The 23,203-nt window shown below is 33.4% G+C and overlaps 2 protein-coding genes and 2 pseudogenes across 6 annotated transcripts; 2 read left to right on the forward strand and 2 right to left on the reverse strand.

The window, feature by feature from the left end:
• The first annotated feature begins 25 nt into the window (after positions 1-25).
• LOC125594393 lies at positions 26-2,334 on the forward strand (annotated as a pseudogene).
• Positions 2,335-3,141: 807 nt separating this feature from the next.
• On the forward strand, positions 3,142-5,084 carry LOC106432273 (annotated as a pseudogene).
• A 1,918-nt stretch (positions 5,085-7,002) lies between these two features.
• On the reverse strand, positions 7,003-9,080 carry LOC106432289 (cytochrome P450 709B1-like). The gene is made up of 5 exons (XM_048770664.1): positions 8,713-9,080; positions 8,409-8,635; positions 8,095-8,330; positions 7,652-8,015; positions 7,003-7,579 (listed from the first exon to the last, which is right to left on the reverse strand). Exons 1-5 carry the CDS (start codon positions 8,996-8,998, stop codon positions 7,181-7,183), a joined length of 1,512 nt encoding a protein of 503 aa, XP_048626621.1. The 5' UTR covers positions 8,999-9,080; the 3' UTR covers positions 7,003-7,180.
• A 1,111-nt stretch (positions 9,081-10,191) lies between these two features.
• Positions 10,192-11,248, reverse strand: LOC106432271. 5 transcript variants are annotated; one of them, XM_048770659.1, is made up of 2 exons: positions 11,114-11,248; positions 10,192-10,740 (listed from the first exon to the last, which is right to left on the reverse strand). In XM_048770659.1, exon 2 carries the CDS (start codon positions 10,673-10,675, stop codon positions 10,373-10,375), a length of 303 nt encoding a protein of 100 aa, XP_048626616.1. In that variant the 5' UTR covers positions 10,676-10,740; positions 11,114-11,248; the 3' UTR covers positions 10,192-10,372. The 5 variants fall into 5 exon arrangements, with proteins under 5 accessions (XP_048626616.1, XP_048626620.1, XP_048626615.1 ...); XM_048770663.1 differs by having other exon boundaries at positions 10,192-10,734; positions 11,114-11,195; XM_048770658.1 differs by lacking the exon at positions 11,114-11,248 and adding an exon at positions 10,877-11,107 and having other exon boundaries at positions 10,192-10,734.
• Between the last annotated feature and the right edge of the window lie 11,955 nt (positions 11,249-23,203).

Genomic DNA, 23,203 nt, shown 5'->3' on the forward strand with positions numbered 1-23,203 from the left:
TCTCTTTCCCTTTGAATCTTCTCAATTTGCTTTCTCACTCACTGTTATTTCTTTTTACAGAGATTTGGGGAATGCAGAGCTGTCTGGCCATTTAGTTCCAGAGCTTGGTGTGCTCAAGAACCTGCAGTACTTGTAAGTCACACTTAGGCATCTTGTTTTCATCAAGTCAGACTTAACTAGTCTCTCACTTTCTTGCAGGGAGCTTTACAGTAACAACATAACTGGCCCTATTCCTAGTAATCTTGTGCAACCTGACGAACTTGGTGAGCTTGGATCTCTACTTAAACAGCTTCACCGGTCCCATTCCAGAGTCATTGGGGAAACTTTCAAAGCTTAGGTTTCTGTGAGTACACTTGCTTCACCTGCTTAGTCACAGTATTGTTAATCTTTGCGTAGTCACAGTTCTAACTCTTTTCTGATAATTTTTATGCGAGAATAGGCGGCTTAACAACAACACTCTCACTGGCTCCATTCCCATGTCACTGACCAATATCACTACCCTTCAAGTCTTGTGAGTTTTTCTCATTTATGCCTCTGCCCTAATTGTTTTGTATGGAGTTAAATGCTTATAACTTTGATGTATAATACAACGGCAGGGATCTATCTAATAACCAACTCTCTGGTGTCGGTCCTGATGACATGGCTCCTTTTCACTCTTCACACCCATAAGGTATATTCCCCTTTTACTGGTTTTATTTGTTGAACGTAGTATTGGCAATTGAAACTCTCATTTCGCTTATGCAGTTTTGCTAATAACTTAGACCTCTGTGGACCTGTTACAAGTCACCCATGTCCTGGATCTCCCCCGTTCTCTCCTCCGCCGCCTTTTATTCCACCTCCTCCAGTTTCCCACACCCAGTAAGTTGTCTCTTCTTGAGTTTACATCATAGAAACAAAGATGAGATCTTTGCCTCTATTATTAACCATCTTTGATTTTACAGGTGGGTACGGTATAACAGGAGCAATAGCAGGTGGAGTTGCTGCAGGTGCTGCTTTGCTATTCGCTGCTCCTGCAATAGCCTTGTGCTTGGTGCGTCGAAGAAAGCCACACGATATCTTCTTCGACGTGCCTGGTGAGTTTAATAGAGAACCTCATTGTCTTGTGATCTCCAAACTCTTTCTAAAACTGTAAACTCTCTGTGTATGTAGCTGAAGAGGATCCAGAGGTTCATCTAGGACAGCTCAAGAGATTTTCTCTGCGGGAGCTACAAGTAGCAAGCGACGGGTTCAGCAACAAGAACATACTAGGAAGAGGAGGCTTCGGGAAAGTCTACAAGGGCCGTTTAGCAGACGGAACTCTCGTTGCCGTCAAAAGACTAAAGGAAGAGCGAACTCCAGGAGGGAGCTTCAGTTTCAAACAGAAGTAGAGATGATAAGCATGGCTGTTCATCGAAACCCTCTTGAGACTACGAGGTTTCTGCATGACACCAACAGAGAGATTGCTCGTCTATCCTTACATGGCCAATGGAAGCGTTGCTTCATGTCTCAGAGAGAGGCCACCGTCACAGCCTCCACTAGACTGGCCAACGCGTAGATAAATAGCGCTAGGCCTCAGCTCGCGGTTTATCTTACTTACACGACCACTGCGACCCTAAGATCATCCACCGCGACGTTAAAGCAGCGAACATTCTACTAGACAAGGACTTCGAAGCTGTTGTTGGCGACTTCGGGCTAGCGAAGCTGATGGACTACAAAGACACTCACGTGACAACAGCTGTCCGTGGGACGATAGGTCACATCGCTCCTGAGTATCTCTCAACCGGAAAGTCCTCGGAGAAAACAGACGTGTTCGGTTACGGTATCATGCTTCTGGAGCTCATCACAGGACAAAGAGCCTTTGATCTCGCTAGGCTGGCTAACGATGATGACGTCATGTTGCTTGACTGGGTAAAAGTTTTGTAATTTTAAGTTCATTTATTGTTGAAGGTGTTAACTTATGTTTTGTGTGTTTAAGGTGAAAGGGTTGTTGAAGGAGAAGAAGCTAGAGATGTTTGTGGATCCTGATCTTCAGACGAACTACGAGGAGAGGGAGCTGGAACAGGTGATACAAGTGGCGTTGCTTTGCACGCAAGGGTCACCGATGGAGAGACCAAAGATGTCTGAAGTTGTGGATGCTGGAAGGAGATGGGCTTGCGGAGAGGTGGGATGAGTGGCAGAAGGTTTGAGATATTGAGGAAGATGTTGATTTGAGTACTATCTTCACTCTGATTGGATCGTTGATTCTACTTATAATCTGCATGCTGTTGAGTTGTCTGGTCCCAGGTAACCCATACAAACAACAAAATGATATTTTATCTAAGGGTAGGTAGCTTTTTTTCACCGTAAGTTTTTTTTTGTTTTTTGAATGAAACTGAGTACTGAACATTGAGAAGATATGTGATTTTGTGTAAGTTGTGCTACGGTCTATAAAAAGAAAGAAAAAAGAAGCATAAGCTGAAGATTTGTAAGATGTTGTCAGTTTTTTTTTTTTAATCATCTGGAACTGTGTTAAAGTTTCAGAACCTTATAAGAAATTTTCAGCATAAAAAGAACCTTGCAAAAACCAAAACTCTCTAACAAACTGACAAACTTGTGAAACCAAAGATATCAACAACTGAAACGAAAAAGAAAAGACTAATATTAGATGGAGAGACCAAAACATTGGGATTCAAACTGAACTGTGCACCAGTGCCATTTCGAAAGGCGTTAGAACAAGGCTGAGAAGCAAAAAGCTCGTGCAGACCCAACACTGCTACAAAGCAAAGAGTGATCAAAAAAAACGAATCAAACGAACCACAGTTTCGACTAAGATAGTCACAAGAAAGACGAGGAACGAAAAACGAGAAAAAGCTGAAGACCCATACACTTCCCAAATTATGACGTCATTTCACATTATATTCTCCTTGGGCTCTGTTGATTTATGATCTCATCAATGAAACTGAAACGACGTAGTTTGTTCTCTTATAAAGAAAAAAAAAGGTTTATAAAAGGTTTGTGTAAAAAAAAAAGAGGCCAAAATAAGGGTTTTGTTTTGTACTCTCGTCTCCGCCCTCCTCTAACGTCGTGACACGTCACGCCTCCCTCTCCGTCCACCGCCGCCTCGTCGCGTCTGTCTTCTTCTTCGCTGCTGCTTCTTTGTCGTGCTAGTTTAAAAAGATTCTGTGATAACAGAGGAGAAGATGAGTAACAGGGATATGAATAATCCAGCAATGGAAGAAGAGATGAGGGAGACGTCTCCTCGGTGAATACCGATGTCCTCCATGAAATCGACGTCGACGGAGAAGGTTCCCCCTCTTGTTTCTTCATATTCATCTCTCTCCTTCTTAAAGTCTTAACCTTTTAATCTTATACATGTTGTGTGACTCTTGTTGTGTGAATTCAGATCTTCCTGACGCATTTGATGAGGATTGATAATGACAACGACAATGAGGATGAAGTGTTTGGTACTAACTCAATCACCACCTTCTTGTTTTTACTTTGTTTTCTGAGCTTTATGGTTCCTTCTTTTTCTTTTTCTTCGTAGATGAAACGACGACTCAGTTCACACATTCACCGGTCACAAAGGTAAACCACTTTTTATCATCCCATCATTACTCAAACATTTGCTAAGAACGTTTTTCTTCACACAGGCGAGCTTTATGCATTGGCATGTAGCCCTCTAGACCCCACCCTTGTAGCAACCGGAGGTGGAGATGACAAAGCCTTCCTCTGGAAAATCGGCAACGGAGACTGGGCCGCTGAGCTCCCTGCCCACAAAGACTCTGTCTCTTCTCTAGCTTTTAGCTATGACGGACAGTTACTTACTTGCCTCTGGAGTTTGGACGGTGTCGTTCAGATCGTTGACGCATCCTCAGGGACTTTGAAATGCGTTTTAGACGGTCCTGGTAGTGGCATCGAGGTATTAAACAAACTTGTGACTTGATAACAATTAAGTCAAGAGAGATTGTACTTAACCGTGTGATTTGATTTTTTAATCAGTGGGTGAAGTGGCATCCGAGAGGACACATTGTGTTGGCTGGATCAGAAGATTGTTCTATGTGGATGTGTGAATGCTGATAAAGAGGCTTATCTCAATATGTTTTCTGGTCACAATCAGAGTGTAACTTGCGGTGACTTTACTCCTGACGGTAAACTAATCTTACTACTGGCTCTGATGATGCTAGTTTGATTGTGTTGTGTGGAACCCGAAGACTTGTGAAAGCATTCATGTGGTTAAAGGCAAGTTAAACTCACTCCCTCTATTGGCTTTTACATGTTGCTGTAGAATGCTAACCTTTGGTTTTCATGTAGGTCATCCTTATCATACGGAAGGGCTGATATGCTTGGATATTAACTCCAACTCCAGTCTTGCTATCAGTGGCTCTAAAGACGGTTCTGTTCACATTGTCAATATAGTCACTGGAAAGGTTTGTTTCATTGCTTCATCTCAATTATCAAATGCTCTGCGTATGTCAGTGTGCTTCTAACTTCATAACAACAGGTTGTGAGCTCTCTGAGTTCTCATACAGAGTCAGTTGAATGCGTGAAGTTTTCACCAAGCTCCGCAACTATCCCTATGGCAACTGGTGGGATGGACAAGAAGCTTGTAATCTGGATCTTCAACACTCAACTCCTAGGTTCATCTGCGAACACGCGGTATAATCCTTACTCTTGTTGTTTTCTCTTATGAGATAGAATATAAAACAGAGATTAGAATGTAAACTCTAAGCCCTGCCCTTCTTCTCTTGTTTTGTTACAGGAAGGTGTGACATGCGTGACTTGGATAGGAACTCAAACACACCGTACTCACCGGCTGCGCCGATGGTACAGTGAGCGTTTGGGACAGCTTGTTAGGAACTGCGTCCACACCCCTACCATGGCCACCAAGATGCTGTCCAGTCCATCTCAGTCTCCGCCAACACCGAGTTCATTGTATCGGTCTCTGTTGATCACACTGCTCGTGTCTATGACACATCTGAGTTCCAAAATAAAATGGAATAGGCAAGTGATAGAACACTTAACATAAGTGTTATTTGTTACCTCTTGTGATTTGTTCGGACATGTGATTTATCTGATAAAGATGTAAAACATTCTACTTTTCAATTATATTTGATAGTTTTGTTCTCCTCTACCAGATAAGCAAATACTTCATAACTAGGTGATTTTCCCGTGCTCATGCACGGATATAAATATTTCTAAAGTAAATAAATTATAATAATTGATTGCTACTTACTTTTTATTTTAAATTAATTTATAATTTATATGCATCATTTATATTAATACTACTATATTATTTTAATTATACATATAATTTTATATTTTATGTCTAATCATTTTGTTGTTTTTTTTCAGCCGATTTAGTTATCATTTGGGTAAATTAGATTACATATATGAATTCAACTGTAATATTTTTTATTCTATATATTAAAATTTGATTAATTTCTTATTTGCATTTAGGTGGTTGTTATTTTAGATATGTAAATATATTTTATGAAGATTATGTATAACTTAAGATATATTGTGCTTAGAATGAAATAAAAAAATAAACTAAAGTGTTTGATTCCAATTACATAAATTAATATAACGAAACGATAATATTCTGAATTCTCATGCATATATATAAATTTTACAAAAAAACTAAATGTAACAGTTGGTTAATATTATATTTTCATTTTTAATATGTTTTGAGTTGAGTTACATATATTCTTTCAAATTAAAAATGAAGTATAATTATTATTTTTATTATATTTAAGTTAAATGTGCATGTATTTTCATAATATTTATCAAATTATATGTTGATGTTTTTAAAAAACTTATTAGTAAATAAACGATGATCAATATGAAGTTACATGCGTAAGTAGCTGATGCATTTTTGATAGCTCATGTGCACATATCAATATTTACAATAATTAAAATATTTTAAAATTCTAAATAACTTTATGCCTTTGATTTATTGAATGGAAACTAAAATTTATTTTAAATAATCTTAAAATGAGAATTCAGATTTGTTTTGGTATTTTGATTATTGTTCTATTAAGTTCCACAAACATAAAATTTAAAAGAATATTTAATATTAAGAAAAAATAACTTTAATAATGATAAAATATAATATATCTGTCTCATTAAACTATTTTGTAACTATTTGATCTAAGGATGTTTATTTTTTTAAAAAAATTTAGTTTTTTTTTTTATATCTCTTAAAAATAAGCAGTAAAAAATATAATTTGTCGATATTTGTATGCTGTAATTGAAAGATATTACAGTCAACTAATTATGAAACTCTTAAAAATAAACACATAAAAAATTGTGATTGTATTTAAAAATAATATTATATAAGTAAATATAATTTATCAATATTTTTTTGCTGTAATTGAAAGATATTATAGTCAACTAAATTTATAAAACTCTTAAAAATAAGTAGTATTTTGATCTAAGAAAATACATTATATAGAAATTTTTGAAACTCTTACATTATATAGAAATTTATATTTTGATCTAAGAAATATAGATATAAAGAAAGTATTTTATTAGTTCAAAATATATTTTATGTTATTTAAAAATATTTTTTAAATGTAATATTACTATTTTGTGAACTTTCCTTTTTTATGAAATCATATTATATATACATATATTTTCGTTTTTCAATTATTTTTTTTAACTTTATAAAAAATTTCCTTTTTATTATATGTGTATATTTTAGAGAATTTTTTTAAAAGAAAACTAAATAAAATAATAAATAATAGTATTTTAAATGTAAGTTAATTCATTAAGGGTATCAGTGTAATTAACCATCGTGAGAGTTAACGTGAGAGCGACACATAGGAAACTGACTTCTCAAATAATATTATAGAGATTGTAAGATCATAATAAATCAGCGTTAAGAAAAAAAAAATGTTTTGGCTAAAATCACAAGAATTAGTAAATTTACTTTTTTTAAAAAAACATATCATTAATAATATAAATTTAAGATGAATTAATCAATCATAAATATTGATTGACCAATTTTTAATAAAATTAAAATTGTTTTGAAAGTAGCAAAAGATCTTCTATAAGACATCTTATATTATGGAACTGAAGAAGTATCAATTAGCACATAGCAGTTTAGGTTTAGTTATGCATCACTATTTTTTTTTTTTTTTTTGACATCAGTTATGCATCACTATTTATTTAAACCGGCTTAAAGCACGATATAGGATTTGATAACTCTTTGGCTCATAAAGCCTCACAGAGGCTGAAGCATTACTGGTAAGCCATACTGAGGAGTTAAAGTGAGGTGATCCACCGGCGCGTGTTTATACTCGCCTGAGAGGCTAAGCCTGAACCTTTGAAGGATCATGGTGAGCACGACCTTGGCTTCGATCATTGCAAAGTTTTGGCCAATGCAAGCTCTTGGTCCCATTGAGAACGCGAGGAGAGCATTTGGGTGTTTAGCGGCTCTGGAAACGCCGTTTTCAAATCGCAGCGGGTTGAACTTATCAGCGTCTGATCCCCAAACGGCCTTGTCGCTATGCATCTTCATAAGGATCTTTAGGTGCCCTAGCGTCAGATCTTTTGTTGCGTCTCTGGAGAAATATGATACTGGACCGTAGAGGCGAAGCGACTCCAAGAACACCATGTTCATCTGCAAGAGATAAATAAGTTTCTTCAACTAAAAGAAAACTTTTTCTTGAGTCCCAAGTAAACGTTTTATTACCAGTTTGAGTTTGGAGAAAGTATCTGAATCTGGCGTTTTGTCTTTACCGCATTCTTGGAAGATTTCGTCTCTTAGCTTCTCCTGCCAGTCTTGGTGCAAGCTCAGCAACATCGTTGTCCATGTCAATAGATTCGAGTTAGTTTCGTATCCCCCGAAGAAAAACGTCTTGCATTCATCTATGATCTCTTCAATGCTCAGCTTCGTTTCCTTCTTTTCTGACTCGCAAGATTTCAACATGATTCCAAGAAGATCGTCTCCATAATCTTGTTTTGATGCTAGTCTAGAATCCACAACCTTCTTCACTGAGTTCTTCATCTTCCTATCCAGCTTCCATATCCTAATATTCGAAGGCGTAGGAAGGTACCTTGGAGAACAAGAAACAAGAGCTTGAGAATCTTGTCTGACCAGAACAAAAAAAAACAAGAAGTGAGAGGTTTACTTACCGTGTTCCAGGGATGTAGACGTTAGTAAGACAGCGAACACAACACTTCTTAAGCTCTTCTTGTGTCCTAAACACTTCGATTCCTTCGTTGTAACTGCTTCCAAAGGCAGCGGTTGCTATAATATCAGCCGTTAATCTCCGAAACTCTCTGTTCATCTCCATTTTCTGCTCTCTTTTAACATCACTCCACTCTTCTAGAATCCTCAGAGTGCACTCCACCATCACTTTCGTCATGATCTGATCAAAGATTAGGTTATTACATATTACTACATATGTCACTATCATAATCTTGTTGAGAAAGAAGGATGAAAAGACCTTGAGCCTATCGATGGAGAAAGCAGGGTTCAAGATTCTCCTATGGCGAACCCAATCAACACCTTCGACAAAGACAAGTCCCTTCATGCCGACAAGTTTAAATAACTCTGGTCTTATCTTTGATTTAACAAAGAGACCTGACTTGTTTGACAAGATTTGCTTGACGAGTTCAAGATCTGAGATGCATAGCATTGGCTCTGTTCCGTTCCAGTAAAGAAACGTCTCTCCTAGTAACATAAACAAACGTGTGTGTCACGCATAGTAAAAAACATGAGTAGAAAGATTAAGACGGAGAAAACGGCACCGTATAGAGTCATCCATTGTTGGTAATGAGGGAAAGTACGAGGAAAGATGTCATTGGAGTTTGGATCAAGAACTGAAACGTGAGATTCTCTCTTTATCTTGTTTATCTCGTCGATGTTTCCGTACAAGAATCTGTACTTTGGTCCTGAGATTCCTTGTTTCTTGAATCTTCTGGTCAAGACAAATGGCTGCCATACAAGGATGATAAGAGCGTTGTACATCTTGGGAACAACAAAGAGCAAAACAAGCAGTGCTAAGATAGGATTCATCAGGGTTATGAGCTCCATTGAAAGAACAACACAAGTGTTTTCTTCTTTTTTTGGGTGTGTATAATTGTTGGTTTAGTAGTGGTTTTAAGTTTTACATTATGCAATGAGATGAATATATAGATACACTTCATTGTAAAATAAGTGTGAGGCTAATGGCTAGTTAATTCAGTGATTTCTATTTTAAACATGAAGTAAGCACGAACACGTATTCTTCATTTGAGAAAAAAAAAGCAATTAGTTAAATATAAAATGTGCTTTATATGTGGTAAGATGATAGAGTGGATTCTAAATTTGTACATGGCATATATTGTTACGTAATCATAATATTAGTAAAAGGTATGAAGATGAATAAGTCTTCTTTTTTTTTTCTTTTTTTTGTCATCAGATGAATAAGTCTTCTAGATTCATAAAATTATTCATGAAAGTAAAATTATTCACATTTTGATGTATATATAGTAAATCAATAAACAAAATCGTTTTTTTCTTTTCTTTATTATTCACGTTTAATTATTCACACGTAGATGTTATTTTTATATAGTAAGTTAATTTGTTAAGACTTAACTGTCGACTTTATTTAACTTTAATATCTAGGTTACTTTCTTAAAAGAAAGAGCTTTCACATGATTTCTTCCGCACATCCGAGTAGATGGTCTTGAAAATGATTTGTTGCTAATATATCCAGATCATATGATATTTCCAGAAATTCTTTTGTTACAAAAAATAGTGTAAAATGTAAGTATTGAAGTTTGCTTTTGTGATTATATGATAAGATGAAAAGTGAAGACATACTAGTTATCAACTATCAATAGTTTTGTTTCTCGTTTAGCTGCTATGCAAAATATCATTATATCAATATACAAATATCAAGTAGCACATTTAACCATGATTAATCCTTTCTTGCAAATATTGTAATCTTAAGATATTAGTGTGTGTTACCTCTCTTATTCCTCTGTATTGTTTCATTTACATACATTTTAAAAAGGATGAAGTAACTTTTATATTATAGGCGATTTTGGTAAGACTTAACTATCCACTTTCTTTATCTTTAGTATCTTCATCTTGGTTACTTTTGAACAATAATCAAAAATTTGAAAGAAAGAAACATTCACATTCATTCTTTCACAAATCCGAATAGATGGTCTTGACAGATGACATGTTGTTAACATGTCCAGCTCAGGCTCATATGATTTGGACCAAACTAAACGGTCGGAAACATGAAGGATAATTTTATAGATTTATTGGTTTATGAAGAAGTAGTGAGAAGAGTACAAAATTTGACAAGTGATGAATGTAAGATCGTTTGAACAGAACTCAGAAGATACACTGCTAAGATCACCCGAAGGATGAACAAACTAACACTAGTCTATAGAGAAGAGAGTCGGATTTAAACTTTTAAAGCTCTGCCTCGATTTCGTTGAAGTTCCAGTCTCTTCTCCCTGCACGGCTTCGCACTAACCGTGGCGAGGCTCCTTGTGTTATCATCAGATCACCTGCCTGGAAATTCGGTTGTGGGGTTACCTTTGAGGATGATGCAGGGAAAGTGCTGGACCTTGCAGCTTGAATAAGTGACTTCCTAGTGAGGCAGCTAGCAATCACAGAGCATCTTCCTTCATTGTCTGAGCTAGACACGGAGTAGCTTCTAAAGGAGTGGGACGGGCTCTCTACACTATGACACACAAGGCACGCAAAGCTCATTCTTCTTCTTGTGTGAGGCTTTGATTCAAAAGAAAGAGCACTTGTTTTTTTTAGGACTCCTGCATCTTGACAAAAAGCCAAATAGATTCAGAAAACACCACTTCTATGGAACAAGAAATTTCAAAAGTAGCTTTCACAGAAAAGAACAAGAACTAAGCTAGCCGGTCAGCAAAAAAAAAAACAAAACTCCTCAAGACCCACCCATGACAAGCAGCACTCTAACATCAACAAGGTGATGGCAACTTCGAAACAGACAGCAAATTTAACCTCGTAGATATACAACAACATTCCGCTCATCAACTGGTGAGGAATTTTGAATAATAAATGGAAAGATCCATAAGAATTCAATTCAAATTTCATGTTAGAGAGAGAAAGACGGATGATTCGGGAAGCATGAGATAGAGAGAGAGACTTGAGATCTGGAGACCCGAAGCTTACCCTGGAGAGATTCTCGAAGACGAAGGCCTCGTGGCGATGAGAACCTTACTTGATGCGAAGACCCAGAAAAGCTCAAAGTCGCGGCCCGGTTGTTTATTATTATAGCTAATAATAAGTTTACTGCGACACGCGCCGCTACAAGCGAGTTTTCCCGCGTCACTAGGGACGATAACTCGTCATTTTTTTTACTCCAGTTTTAACCCCGCTTCCGTTTATTATTTACCCGACAAACTCGATTAAATCTTATCGATCTTACTGGTCTAAAGACTCTAAACGCAACGGTTACGGTCGGAAATTTATAAATGTTATTAAACGATTTATACCACTAATACAGTTAGTGTTTTTTTTTTCTAACCGTTAGTAACTGTTCGTTTCTCCATTCAGATGAACCATCTGACCGAAGATGAAAGTTTTGTTCGATTAGACATTAAAAGTAGAAATCATTTGGATGATTCATCTGAATGAGTTTTAAAATTTTAGGCTTAATTTTGAAAATCTGGTGGTTAATCCAAATTAGATCATCTGGATAGAGATGAGTATGTCAAAATGGTATAATGTCTATTATATCCTCATGTACAAATTACAAATCCAAACCTAATATCATTTTGTCATTCATGAAAAATAACAAAACCACAAAAAAAAATTTATACCAAAACTACAAAACGCATTTTTTCGCAAAATCACAAAACACAAATTTTCCCAAAATCGCAATTTTCTCGTAAAATGTACTTGCCCGCCAAAATAAATTTTCTCTTCAAAACCATAAAAATGCACTTTCACATCAAAACACGTTTTCTCGCAAAAACTACAAACACTGCAAAAACAATTTTTTCCACAAAACCGCAAAATGCGTTCTCCCGCCAAAACCGCAAAAACACGTTTTCCGCTAAAACCGTAAAAACGCTTTTTTTTTCAAAACCGCAAAACGTGTTTTCCCACCAAAATCGTAAAATTGCGCTTTCCGGCCAAAACCGTAAAATTGTGCTTTCCAGCCAAAACCGTAAAAACGTGTTTTCCGCTAAAACCGTAAAAACGCTTTTTTTTCAAAACCGCAAAACGTGTTTTCCCACCAAAATCATAAAATTGTGCTTTCCGGCCAAAACCGTAAAATTGTGCTTTCCAGCCAAAACCGTAAAAACGTGTTTTCCGCTAAAACCGTAAATTTTTTTTTTTTTTCAAAACCGAAAACGTGTTTTCCCGCCAAAACCGCAAAAATGCGTTTTTCCGGCAAAACTGCAAAAATGTGTTTTCCGCCAAAACCACAAAACGCGATTTCTCGCCGAAACCACATTTTCCACCAAAATCGCAATAGCGCGTTTTCCCGCCAAAACCGTAAAACGCGGTTTCTCGCCAAAATTGCAAAAAAGTATTTTACTGCCAAAATCGCAAAAGGTGTTTTCTCACCAAAACTGCAAAAATGCATTTTCCCGCCAAAACTACGAAAACATATTTGAGTACATGATGCTCTTACCATTGCTTTCATCTTTTAAATTTTAGTTTCTATTTTGAGTTTTATTAAAAGTTATAGTTGTAGTTAAATTTTAATGCAAGTTTAAATAAAAATAAATAAATTTATATGAAATAAAAATTTATAAATGTGAAATGCTAATTTTAAAATAATTTCAGTATAAATATATTTTAGAGAAAAAGACTATGATAGCACCAAACCAAATTTTTGTTCCCAACTAGCCCTCAAAGCTCAAAGTCACAAAAATAGGTTTCATTAAAGAGGTAAATATACACTTATACCCCTTGGGTTAATTAATCCAAACCTTAGGGTTTAAAGTCAAGGGGGGGGGTGGGGTTTTAGAATTAGGGTTTAAAATTTTATAAAATAAAAATAAATACTAAAAATTTAAAAATAAAAATTTTAAAAAAAGTTTTAAAAAGTATTTTTAAATTATAAGAAGAAAATCAAAAAAAAAATTTCGAAAAAGAAAAATTTCAAAAAAAATTATAAAAAATTTCGAATCTGAAAACATATAATCTGAAACTAAAAAAAATTTCTTTTTTTCATTTTTATTTATTTTTATTTTTATTTATTTTTGTTTGTTTATTTAATTTTAAACCAAGGGTATTAGGGATATTTTATCCATTAATGAATGTCATTTTTGTGACTTTCTCCTTCTAGTGCTATTTTTGAGACAAAAACTCAAAAGGTGCTATTATTGACAATTGCCCTATATTTTATACTGAATAATAAAAATTAATATAGTTAAAATTAATATCAAACATATGATTAAATCAAAACATGAGTATATTTGTAATTTGTTTATTAAATTCATAAAGAAACAAACATAAAATCCATCCAAATGACTCATCTAGATGGTTCATATGGATGGAGAAACAAACAGCTACTAAAATCTGGATGGATCATTTGGATGGATCACATAGATGGAGCAGCTACATGGAAATGGTAGACGAAGAAACGAACAGCCTCGTAGTGTGTTTACAAGACTATCAAATGCAACAACACTTAAATAATAAATTATAAATTAAATAGTATGATTTTATAACTATAATTTTTATATTTATTATAATAATATGATTTAATATTTTATATAATTATAAAATACTAAATCATACTATTAAATTTTAAAAAACTATTTGTGGATATAAATATGTGTATATATGTATATTAGTGTCTAAATATTATAGCAATATTTTTTATTTGAAGTCTTATAACATATAAATTATATCATTTCAATTTTAAAAATTATACATATCTTTATTTTTATATACATTTTTTAAGAAAATATTTATCCTTGTGTAACTGCATGCAACCACGTTAACTAGAATCAATTTTTAGTGATGAGAAATTTGAAGCGGTTTATAACATATTTGTGATTAATAAAATGCCAAAAACTTCTACCAATCGTAAATGCACCTTGTGCGGATGGTAACGGCAAAATCAGTCAAACCCTAAAAGCTTGGTTTAAAAACACCGGTTACACTGTATAGATCTAGAAATTTACAAATGTAGATCGTTATAGTTTTACGCATTATTAAACATTTCTTATGACAAACATAATGATTAAAAAATGTAAAATAGTTATTATTGGTTGACAAACAAACTTATGCAACAATAATTTAACAATAAATTAATAATATCAACATATTGTATATTTATAAAAATATAAACTGCTAGTATTATAATAAAAATATTGTTATCAATATAATTAATAATAATATAACATTTTTATTTTTTTTATTTTTAGATAAAATTTCTAATTTGAGTAAAAAATATTTTTAATAAAGACTAATATGATCTAGAAAAGTATTCGCTTTGAATTTTTATATATGTAGATATATAGTAGTGGTTAATGAAAATTTTATTGAGAATATTTTGTTTTAAAGTTCTTTTAAATATAAATTATGATACTGGTTAGTAGACACAAATTAGAATTTTTTTTTTTTGCATATATCTATAATTATAATATTTAATTATTATTTCTAAATTTATTAATTATAGATAATAATATAAAATTATTCTAATTTAAATTAAGTTCAGAAAAGAATTTAGAATTGCATACATCAATTTACAATGTTTTATTATGTGATGGTTGTAAAACATTAACAATCATTACTATCCGCAAAACGGCAAAATTAATCAAACCTTTATTTTATTTATAAGTAATCTGAATTCAAATCCAGTTGTTTCATTTGTTTCTTTTACTCAGCATCTTCACAGCAAAAGCTATTAAAAAGAACCTTAATCGCATGTGGAAATTTACAGGAATCAAGTCTTGAAGACTCTTTACACAGTAAACACTACAAGATATCACGACAGTGGTTTCTCCACAATCTGGTTACCAGACGATAGTTTTTTTAAAAAGCTACAAAATGAGATGATAGTTACATTTGCGTTAATTAAAGCATTTTCCTCTTTACCCCTTCAATGCAGAAGACCAGACGACAATTTAGACATTCAGGCAAAAGATGGACAAGACAAGAGTCATTCATACACGAAGCCCACTCATCTTTGCTTGTCTAAAAGAGCATTGAACAATAGCCTTGTAGCAAAAGGAAATATTAGTCCTTACAAGAAAACAAAAGAGTAATTTTAAACATCATATATATATATTATACCAAAAGTACAGAGGGAATAAATTTTACTATCGATCTTTTCTTTTTGGCAAATATATACCATTGACTGCCTCTTGGGTTTGGATTTTACACTATGGGGCTTTTACGTATCCCGTTTTAACGGTGGGGCTTAATTAATGTTATCGACAGACTAATAGAGGCCCGTTGGAAACTGTTATCAATATGATGAGCTACACTCCAGTTCATTCTTTTTACAAGCAGATGTATCTGGTATATATTATAGTCTAAGTACTTTTTTTCTTTCAAGTAGTAGAAGCTTTTTCCTCTCCCTAGTTTAGTTCCTCTGATATTTTTTTCAGCTGATTAGTACTAGTGAATTTTGATAATCTAGTTTTTTTTTTTAGTTTTAAAAGATATAGAACTGAGTTTTACACTCAGAATGAGCACAAAAGCACTAAGGTTATGTTATAATGAAAATGATGACGATCGAGCTTTCAATTTCAACACAGAGGAGACGAATACTTCAGGAATTTTCGGTGAATGGCCGTAAGAGAACAGCCACAAGGCATGTTCACATTAATGTATTATGTAAGTAGTCTTGTTTGGGTTTGTATCTCTTGGAAGAATCTGATGGAAAGATAGGTACTTAGACGATTGTAACATTTTCTTATTTTATGGAAATGAACAAAAATAAAATCTGAGACGATTAAAAATTGTATCCCATTATCGTAGTATGCTTCCATTGGAATTTTGGAACCTATTTTTTAACTTTGCAAATGTGAGAATTCACTGTACCAGTTTAAAATTTATCATCGGATTTACAGTTGAATAAATGCAGAACAGACGTCACTAACAGCCAATTACATATAAGAAGAGAAGAATAAACATATTAGGATTTTTACAAATTACATTTTATTACTTTTAGCTTTGATATTCTTATAAAAAACGAAAAATCGTTGGAAAGAGACCATTGAAGAAAAAGAAGGAAAGAATACACATATAAGTTGTCAACTAGGATTTTGGGTTGTGACAACATATATTTCACAATTATGGTTCTTCAACATGTGCGGAGACTTTTGTTATTATATATTTTTTTAAAAATTCAGAAAGGATATAATAGGTAGGTGTCGATAGAATTAGAACCACATCAGTTTAGTGGATTTCACGCATGCGACTACTAAAAACAGTCGACTCTTGGATTCCTTGAAACACATATTTTATTTGATTTCAAATGAAAGATAGAAAAAGAGTAGATTTTCGGTTTATACATATTTTAGATTTGATAGATAATGTTTGTGTGATTTAATATGACGCTGTAGAAACTAGTCTCCACGTACGCTAATCGTGACCGTCAGTTTTCCTCCATCTCTTCTAAAAGTTACGCCATTCATCTCTTTTAAAAATGACATCACTTTGAATTTTAATGTAACATCCCCATTTATAATATATAGTGGTATATATTGAAAAATTTTAAAATTGATTTGGCTATACTTATTTCGGTATATATCCAGAAAAATCTAGATTTAAGTGTGATTAAACTGAAATAATCAAATGATAAGTGATCTTTCAGAAATTGATTCAAGATATTGAATGAGTAAGATCTAAGCGAAAAATGTCTATCAACACAAGATTAATAAACATTTTTCTAAAAACCTCTATATATTAACGCACTAAACCGAGTGAGCAAGTGTGGAAGATCCATTAATTATGAGCAGTCCAAGCATTATAAGTTGCATCTGAACCGAACATGGATGAATATAGAATCCTGTGTGGATTCAAAATAACATGGATGACGATCTTGAGATGTAATGAGAATGCTGTGTTAGGTGAGAGAGTGTGATTGTAACATTCCAATTTGTTTTATATGGTAGTGTAGGTTGAAAGGCTTTAAAATTATTTGGCTACTTATTTATACCCACGAAATGTATTTATTGTTTTGAATGTAAGCGTGGTTAAATTAGAGTAGTAAGATGATGGACGATATATCGTGATTAAACGCACAGAAAAATCAAATGATAATTATAAAGACAATAAACAAATCTTTCAGACTTAAACAAAATGATTGCATCGTCAGTTGTACGAGTGAGCCCACATACCAAATGAACAGATGTGGAAGGTTTATTAGCTATATACGGCCAAAGCATTACATTTAGGGTCATTTTTGTTTAATATTCATAACAGCTCCATTTATTAAGAATATAACCATGTATTGATATCTGTGTTAATTTGGTATAAATGTAAACACCGTTTCTCTTTCTCCGTGCATGAAAATTTGTTAATACAATTTGTACTATGCTATATTTGTTAAATATATAGTGTAAATCAATTAATTTATACCAACAACACATCGTGAAGAGGATGAAAAAATAAGAATGAGAAAGATGAAGAGTTGGCGAAAAAGTACACAAAGGAACAAGCATAGAAGAAAGAAGAAGTGGTGGCCACCGCCGGTAGAGGAGGAGGGAGGAGAAAAAAGGAGGGATGGATGGAGGAAGAGAGAGAGAGAGAGAGAGAGAGAGAGATTGTACTCTTGTATGTTTCTAAATAGAATGGAACACAACAGTATTGTGTCTCATTTTGGATATCTAATCTAACTACACTATATATATGTGTAAAATAGTATAGATTTTAAATCGTAATTATGAATATTATATAAAATTTACAAATATACATATTTGTTTTGAAAGTTTCAAAACATATTATGTGTAAAAAATTATGTTTTATTATGTAAACTACAAAGTTTAATAACTGTTTTTACAGAAACTGAAAGCAATTAAAATAGAAGAGGAGAACTATTTGTAAGAAAAGAAAAAAAATCATTCAAACGTAAATATGTGCATGTCAAGGACAATATGACAATTATTTCACAAATATCATAGCATTTTTTTTGCTATGTATATATACTTCATTTAAGTCTTACCGTCAATATAATCTCAAATTTCTAATACATCTACAGTTAAACACTGTTTTGTTTCAAAATATATTTATTTTAGAAATATTTTCTTTAATGAATAAGTGTTATTTCATGATAGGTGTAAACTTTTTATATGAATACATAATTATTTTCAAGTTTACATTAATGAAAAATATATAAGAGACCAGGCGATGTTCCACTTGTCCCGTATGTTCTTATTTACGAGGGTGAACGATCTATTTCCCCACGAGAACTATCATATAGAATCAGATGTCCACCAAACTATGACCTCGTTCTAGTTCTCCATGAATTTAAAGTTCTACACTTATTTCTCCCCGAATCATAAATTGTAAACTTATTTCTCTCCGAACCGATTATTCAAAACTTAATAACCCATAGGCCATTGTTTTTTATCGGTTTACTATTAACCAACCAATTTAACCAGTCAAAACTCTAATTTTTATTTAAAATGATTTATCAAAAAAATTAATAAACTATTTTTGATTCCCAGAAAATAAAATTGAATCATCATGTGTGTATCGCGATCTCTAACGCCTACTCTCTCCATCCTCCCTCCGCAGTCACCAATGAGGCAATGAGAAAAATCTCAACCTAGTCGTAATCGCTACTCCTACACCGCCTTCAACCTCAACTCTTCCCACATATCTCCTTTCCGCTGCCAGACCCAACCGAGTTCGTAACAGTCTGTGAGAGAGACGGAATTGGCAGAGATTAGGGATGTGAGAGAGGAGTCGAATTCGGAATTGAGATTTGAGAGAGAGGTAAAACCGGTATAAAACTCGTCGAGTTTTGTTCGTATGCCATTTAACATTGAAGAATTTGATTGAATGTGATAGTAAAATCAATAAGGATATTGCTTTGATTGCTCTCTTGGTGCTGGATATCTGTTAATGCCTTAATGGGTTTGACGAGAATGAAAACAAATTTGTCTGAAAATTATATTTGATCAATTAATTATATGGCTTACGTAAAGTTATTGAGATGTCTGTTTGGGATAGAACGAAGGAGTGGATGTTCATGAATCAATTCTTTTCTGAGAATCTTTTTTTTTGCTTATTAATTTTTTTTTGATAAAACAAAAACTTAAAATAAAAATTAGAGTTTTTATTGATTTAACTGGTTTACAATTGGTTGGTTAATAGTAAACCAATAAAAACCATGGTCTATGGGTTATTAAGTTTTGAATAATCGGTTCGGAGAGAAATAAGTTTACAACTTATGATTCGGAGAGAAATAAGTTTAGAACTTTACATTCATGGAAAACTAGAACGAGGTCATAGTTTGGTGGATATCTGATGCTATATGATAGTTCTCGTGGGGAAATAGATCGTTCACCCTATTTACGAGGAAGGGTAAGGAAGAGTATGTATACCAGCTACTTCAAGTCCAACACAAACAAAAGAAATGGTCCACCAATGATCTTCATTTCAGCTCGTGCAGTTTCGTACTGCAACTTCAAAACCACTCGGATGAGTGCCTTGCTCACATTTATTTCTCCTCTTTTTTGGAGTATCATTTTAGGATTGGATTCTCCGTGGAAAGGTCGACGACTTGTGTCCATTAAGTAAACAGAGTAAATTGATGACTTTACTTAATATTTATTAAGTTTGGATAAGTTTTGTCAAAAAAAAAGTTTGGATAAGTTTTTCAACTATTGTTGACTATTTGTACACCCATATTAGCACATAACTTTAGTGATTCTATCTCATTTGTCTAATTTTCTTTCTGACTGAATTTTGTTTTAATTTATTTATCGTTTTAAATTTACGCACACAGATTAAAAAAACATTTAATTTTGTAAAAACATAATTCCCTATACACTTAACAATGAGAATATTATTAATAAATTTTGCATTGAAAACATAAAACGACACTTAAAATAAAACAAAGTTTTAATTCTAAAACAGTAACTAATATGAAACGGAGAGAGTACTCAAAAAAGGCTTTTTAGATTTTCATCTCTAGTTAATTACCTCACACATTAATTTAAAGAAAGATTTACATTTTAAGTCACATTTCATCTTTTATATTACACTCTAAGACATTTTTCACTCTTGAGACACTTTTTCTTAACTTTACCTTCCTTCCTAACTAATTTGGTTACATTTTTTAAAAATCACCTAACTAAATAAATTAAATTTATATTTTTTTGTTTTCACTTTCCTAATTCCTTCTAACTAAGCCGTATTCACCATCATATCCACCATCCATACATATGAACAACCTACCACACTCACCACGACCACCACGACCACCAATACCACCTCACCGATGTCTTTAACTTGGTGATTACACGAGTAACAGTGATGAATCATGGGGATTTTACCCAAATAAAAAAACACACGGAAAAGAAAAAAAATCTCAGATTTGTTGTTTTTGGGGTCAAAAACGTGTATCTATAACCTGATTTAGAGTTCTATAAAAAAAATCGAGTTAATTTTATAAAGAAATCGGTAGATTGTGTGAGAAATGAGTGAAAATTTTCGTGGTAGCAATGCAGGGGAAAAAAATTAGGTCAAGGAAGAAGAAGATCACATAATTACGATTATACCCTTTACTTTATAAAATAAATTAAAACCATGCACTAACGCGTATCGAACCTGTTACTCATGCAATATACTGAGGGATCATTAACCACTGCGCCGCTGAATTTTTGTTATGTTTTGCATTGTGAAATGTTTTAATATGAGAACGAGAAATTTTAATATTAGCTTAAATTTAATTGATCCCAGACTTTCCAATATGCAACTCAGCCCATGTTTTGATGGAGAACTAGCGTTTTTGAAACATGAGGTCCCTCAATTTTTGCATCATTTCATTTTTTATCATAACTTCCAAATTTGCATTTTATCCCATGTGATATGCAATACACAAACAAATGCTATGTATACACTTAAATTAATTTTAAAATGATCTAAATGAACTCAAACAAGATACTCAAATGAACTGGTGTACATATATAAATGCACTCAAATCAGATATCATATTTGTGCAATATACAAACGAATCGGTGTACATGTAAATTTTTGTAAAATAGTTGTACACGTGGACAACGAAATATATGTGTACACAATAATGAAGAATATTTTGATTCTTTTTTGGTTTCAGCTTTTTAGAAATTAAAAAAAAAACAGACAAAAAGGAAAACTAGAAGGAAAACTCGTTTACATATATAAATGCACTCAAATCAGATATTATACTTGTGCAATGTACAAACGAATCGATGTACATGTAAATTTTTGTAAAACAGTTGTACACGTGGACAACGAAATATATGTGTACACAATGATAAAGAATGTTTTGACTCTTTTTTGTCAGCTTTTTTCGAAATTAAAAACAAAAACAGACAAAAAGAAAAACTAGAAGTTTGTTAGGTTAACATGAAAATGTGATTTTATGATACATTGTTTTAATAATTTAGAGTGTACACATGTGAATATGTACACATGTACACATATAGTTTTTGTACACAAATAAACTTGTACACATGTTTATCTTGATTATAATGACTCTCTAATAATTTTTTAGAGTGACATAATTTATTTCAATATTTAAATTGTAACATTTATGATTTTTACTCGAACCGGTAGCTTCATTGCCAAAAAGTCTTTTTAATTCAATTTTTTTAAAACAAAAATCTCAAATTCCTAAGCCATCTCATACTAATTATAAAATGTGATATCTTGCATCCATTTTTAGCTATGAATTAGTAGAAATTTGTGATTAATCTGAGAACACTCAGAAATTAGTTTTGAATTTTTATTAATATTTGTATGAATTGTTTCGTATATTAATAGTCCACGCTTAAGACACTAAGTAGTTAACCGTGGCCCAGTGGTTATAGCAGGGACTAGCAACCCATCTTCGAATCCCCAGACGCTCGGTTTTGTCATTTTTTGTGTATTTTTCATCAATGGCAAAATAGTAATTAACTCATCTTCTACCCTTCGTTTTAGGTTTCTGTAAGTATTAAACGGCCGTCAACCATGGTTTCTTCCTAAATCACCTAATTTTTGTGTGTTTTCATGTTGTTTTGGTTGCAATTTCGTAAATATATTTGCAAATAATCGATTTCAAACTAAAAAGTGATATTTTGATGAATCCATTTTTTCCAAATATGTCAAAATGACCACTGCGGCTCGCCGTAAACCTTCCGCCGATGCATTATCACCTTCAACTCAACTGTAGTGGTTCCGCTCGTGTCGAGACCGAAGCTCCTCTTGTGTCCAGCAACGGTTGAGTCTTTTTCATTTTTACTGTCGCGTCTCTCGTTGTTTCAAAACTGATTTTATGTTTGTGGGACCATTTAGTTAGAAAAGTAAACTTAGTTTTGGTTTTTAGTCACAAAAACTACCTCAGTAGCAAGAAGTGACTTAGAATATAATAAAAAGATGAAAAGTGTCCTAAAGTGAAAATAACTCTAATTTAAAATACATCACTACTGAGCTGAGATGGTGTGAACGTGGAAATATGGTGTGTGCACTTAGTCTTTTTTTAACGCTCGCCATTTTTCTTCTTCATTCTTTTACGAGGACAATAATTGAGAACAAAAGTGGAACTAAAATTCCATAACGGATATTATTACAAAACTTCATTTTATTTTGCTGAGGTTGATTTTTTTAATTAAAAAATAGCTTTCTGAGGGGGGGGGGGGGGGGGGGGGGGGGGTATTCGAATCAAAGATGGCATCCCTTAGGATCTTCACATGGCCGACTTTATATAGACCCTATATATGTTCGATATTTCCATGCTCTCTGAGACCATGATCTTGCCATTGGGCCTTTCCTAATTTTTTTTTTGATAAACTCTATCGGCTGATCCGTAGATCCCGGAAAGAACGCACTTAGTGCTACAAACATTGCCATTAGGCCTTCCCGGAGGGGAGGGGGGGGGAGGGGGGTACTCGAATCAAAGATGGCATCCCTTAGGATCTTCACATGGCCGACTTTATATAGACCCTATATATGTTCTATATTTCCATGCTCTCTGAGACCATGATCTTGCCATTGGGCCTTCCTTAATTTTTTTTTTGATAAACTCTATCGGCTGATTCGTAGATCCCGGAAAGAACGCACTTAGTGCTACAAACATTGCCATTGGGCCTACCT

Source organism: Brassica napus (genome assembly GCF_020379485.1).
Source record: "Brassica napus cultivar Da-Ae chromosome A7 unlocalized genomic scaffold, Da-Ae chrA07_Random_4, whole genome shotgun sequence".
In the NCBI taxonomy this organism is placed as follows: domain Eukaryota; kingdom Viridiplantae; phylum Streptophyta; class Magnoliopsida; order Brassicales; family Brassicaceae; genus Brassica; species Brassica napus.

Excerpts from the sequence above, each read along its gene's own strand:
- LOC106432289 (XM_048770664.1), bottom strand. The coding sequence starts at position 8,998 with ATGGAGCTCATAACCCTGATGAATCCTATCTTAGCACTGCTTGTTTTG. Across the intron at positions 8,331-8,408 it reads TCTCCATCGATAGGCTCAAG|ATCATGACGAAAGTGATGGT; the intron begins GTCTTTTCATCC and ends ATCTTTGATCAG. Across the intron at positions 7,580-7,651 it reads CTTTCTCCAAACTCAAACTG|ATGAACATGGTGTTCTTGGA; the intron begins GTAATAAAACGT and ends TATCTCTTGCAG.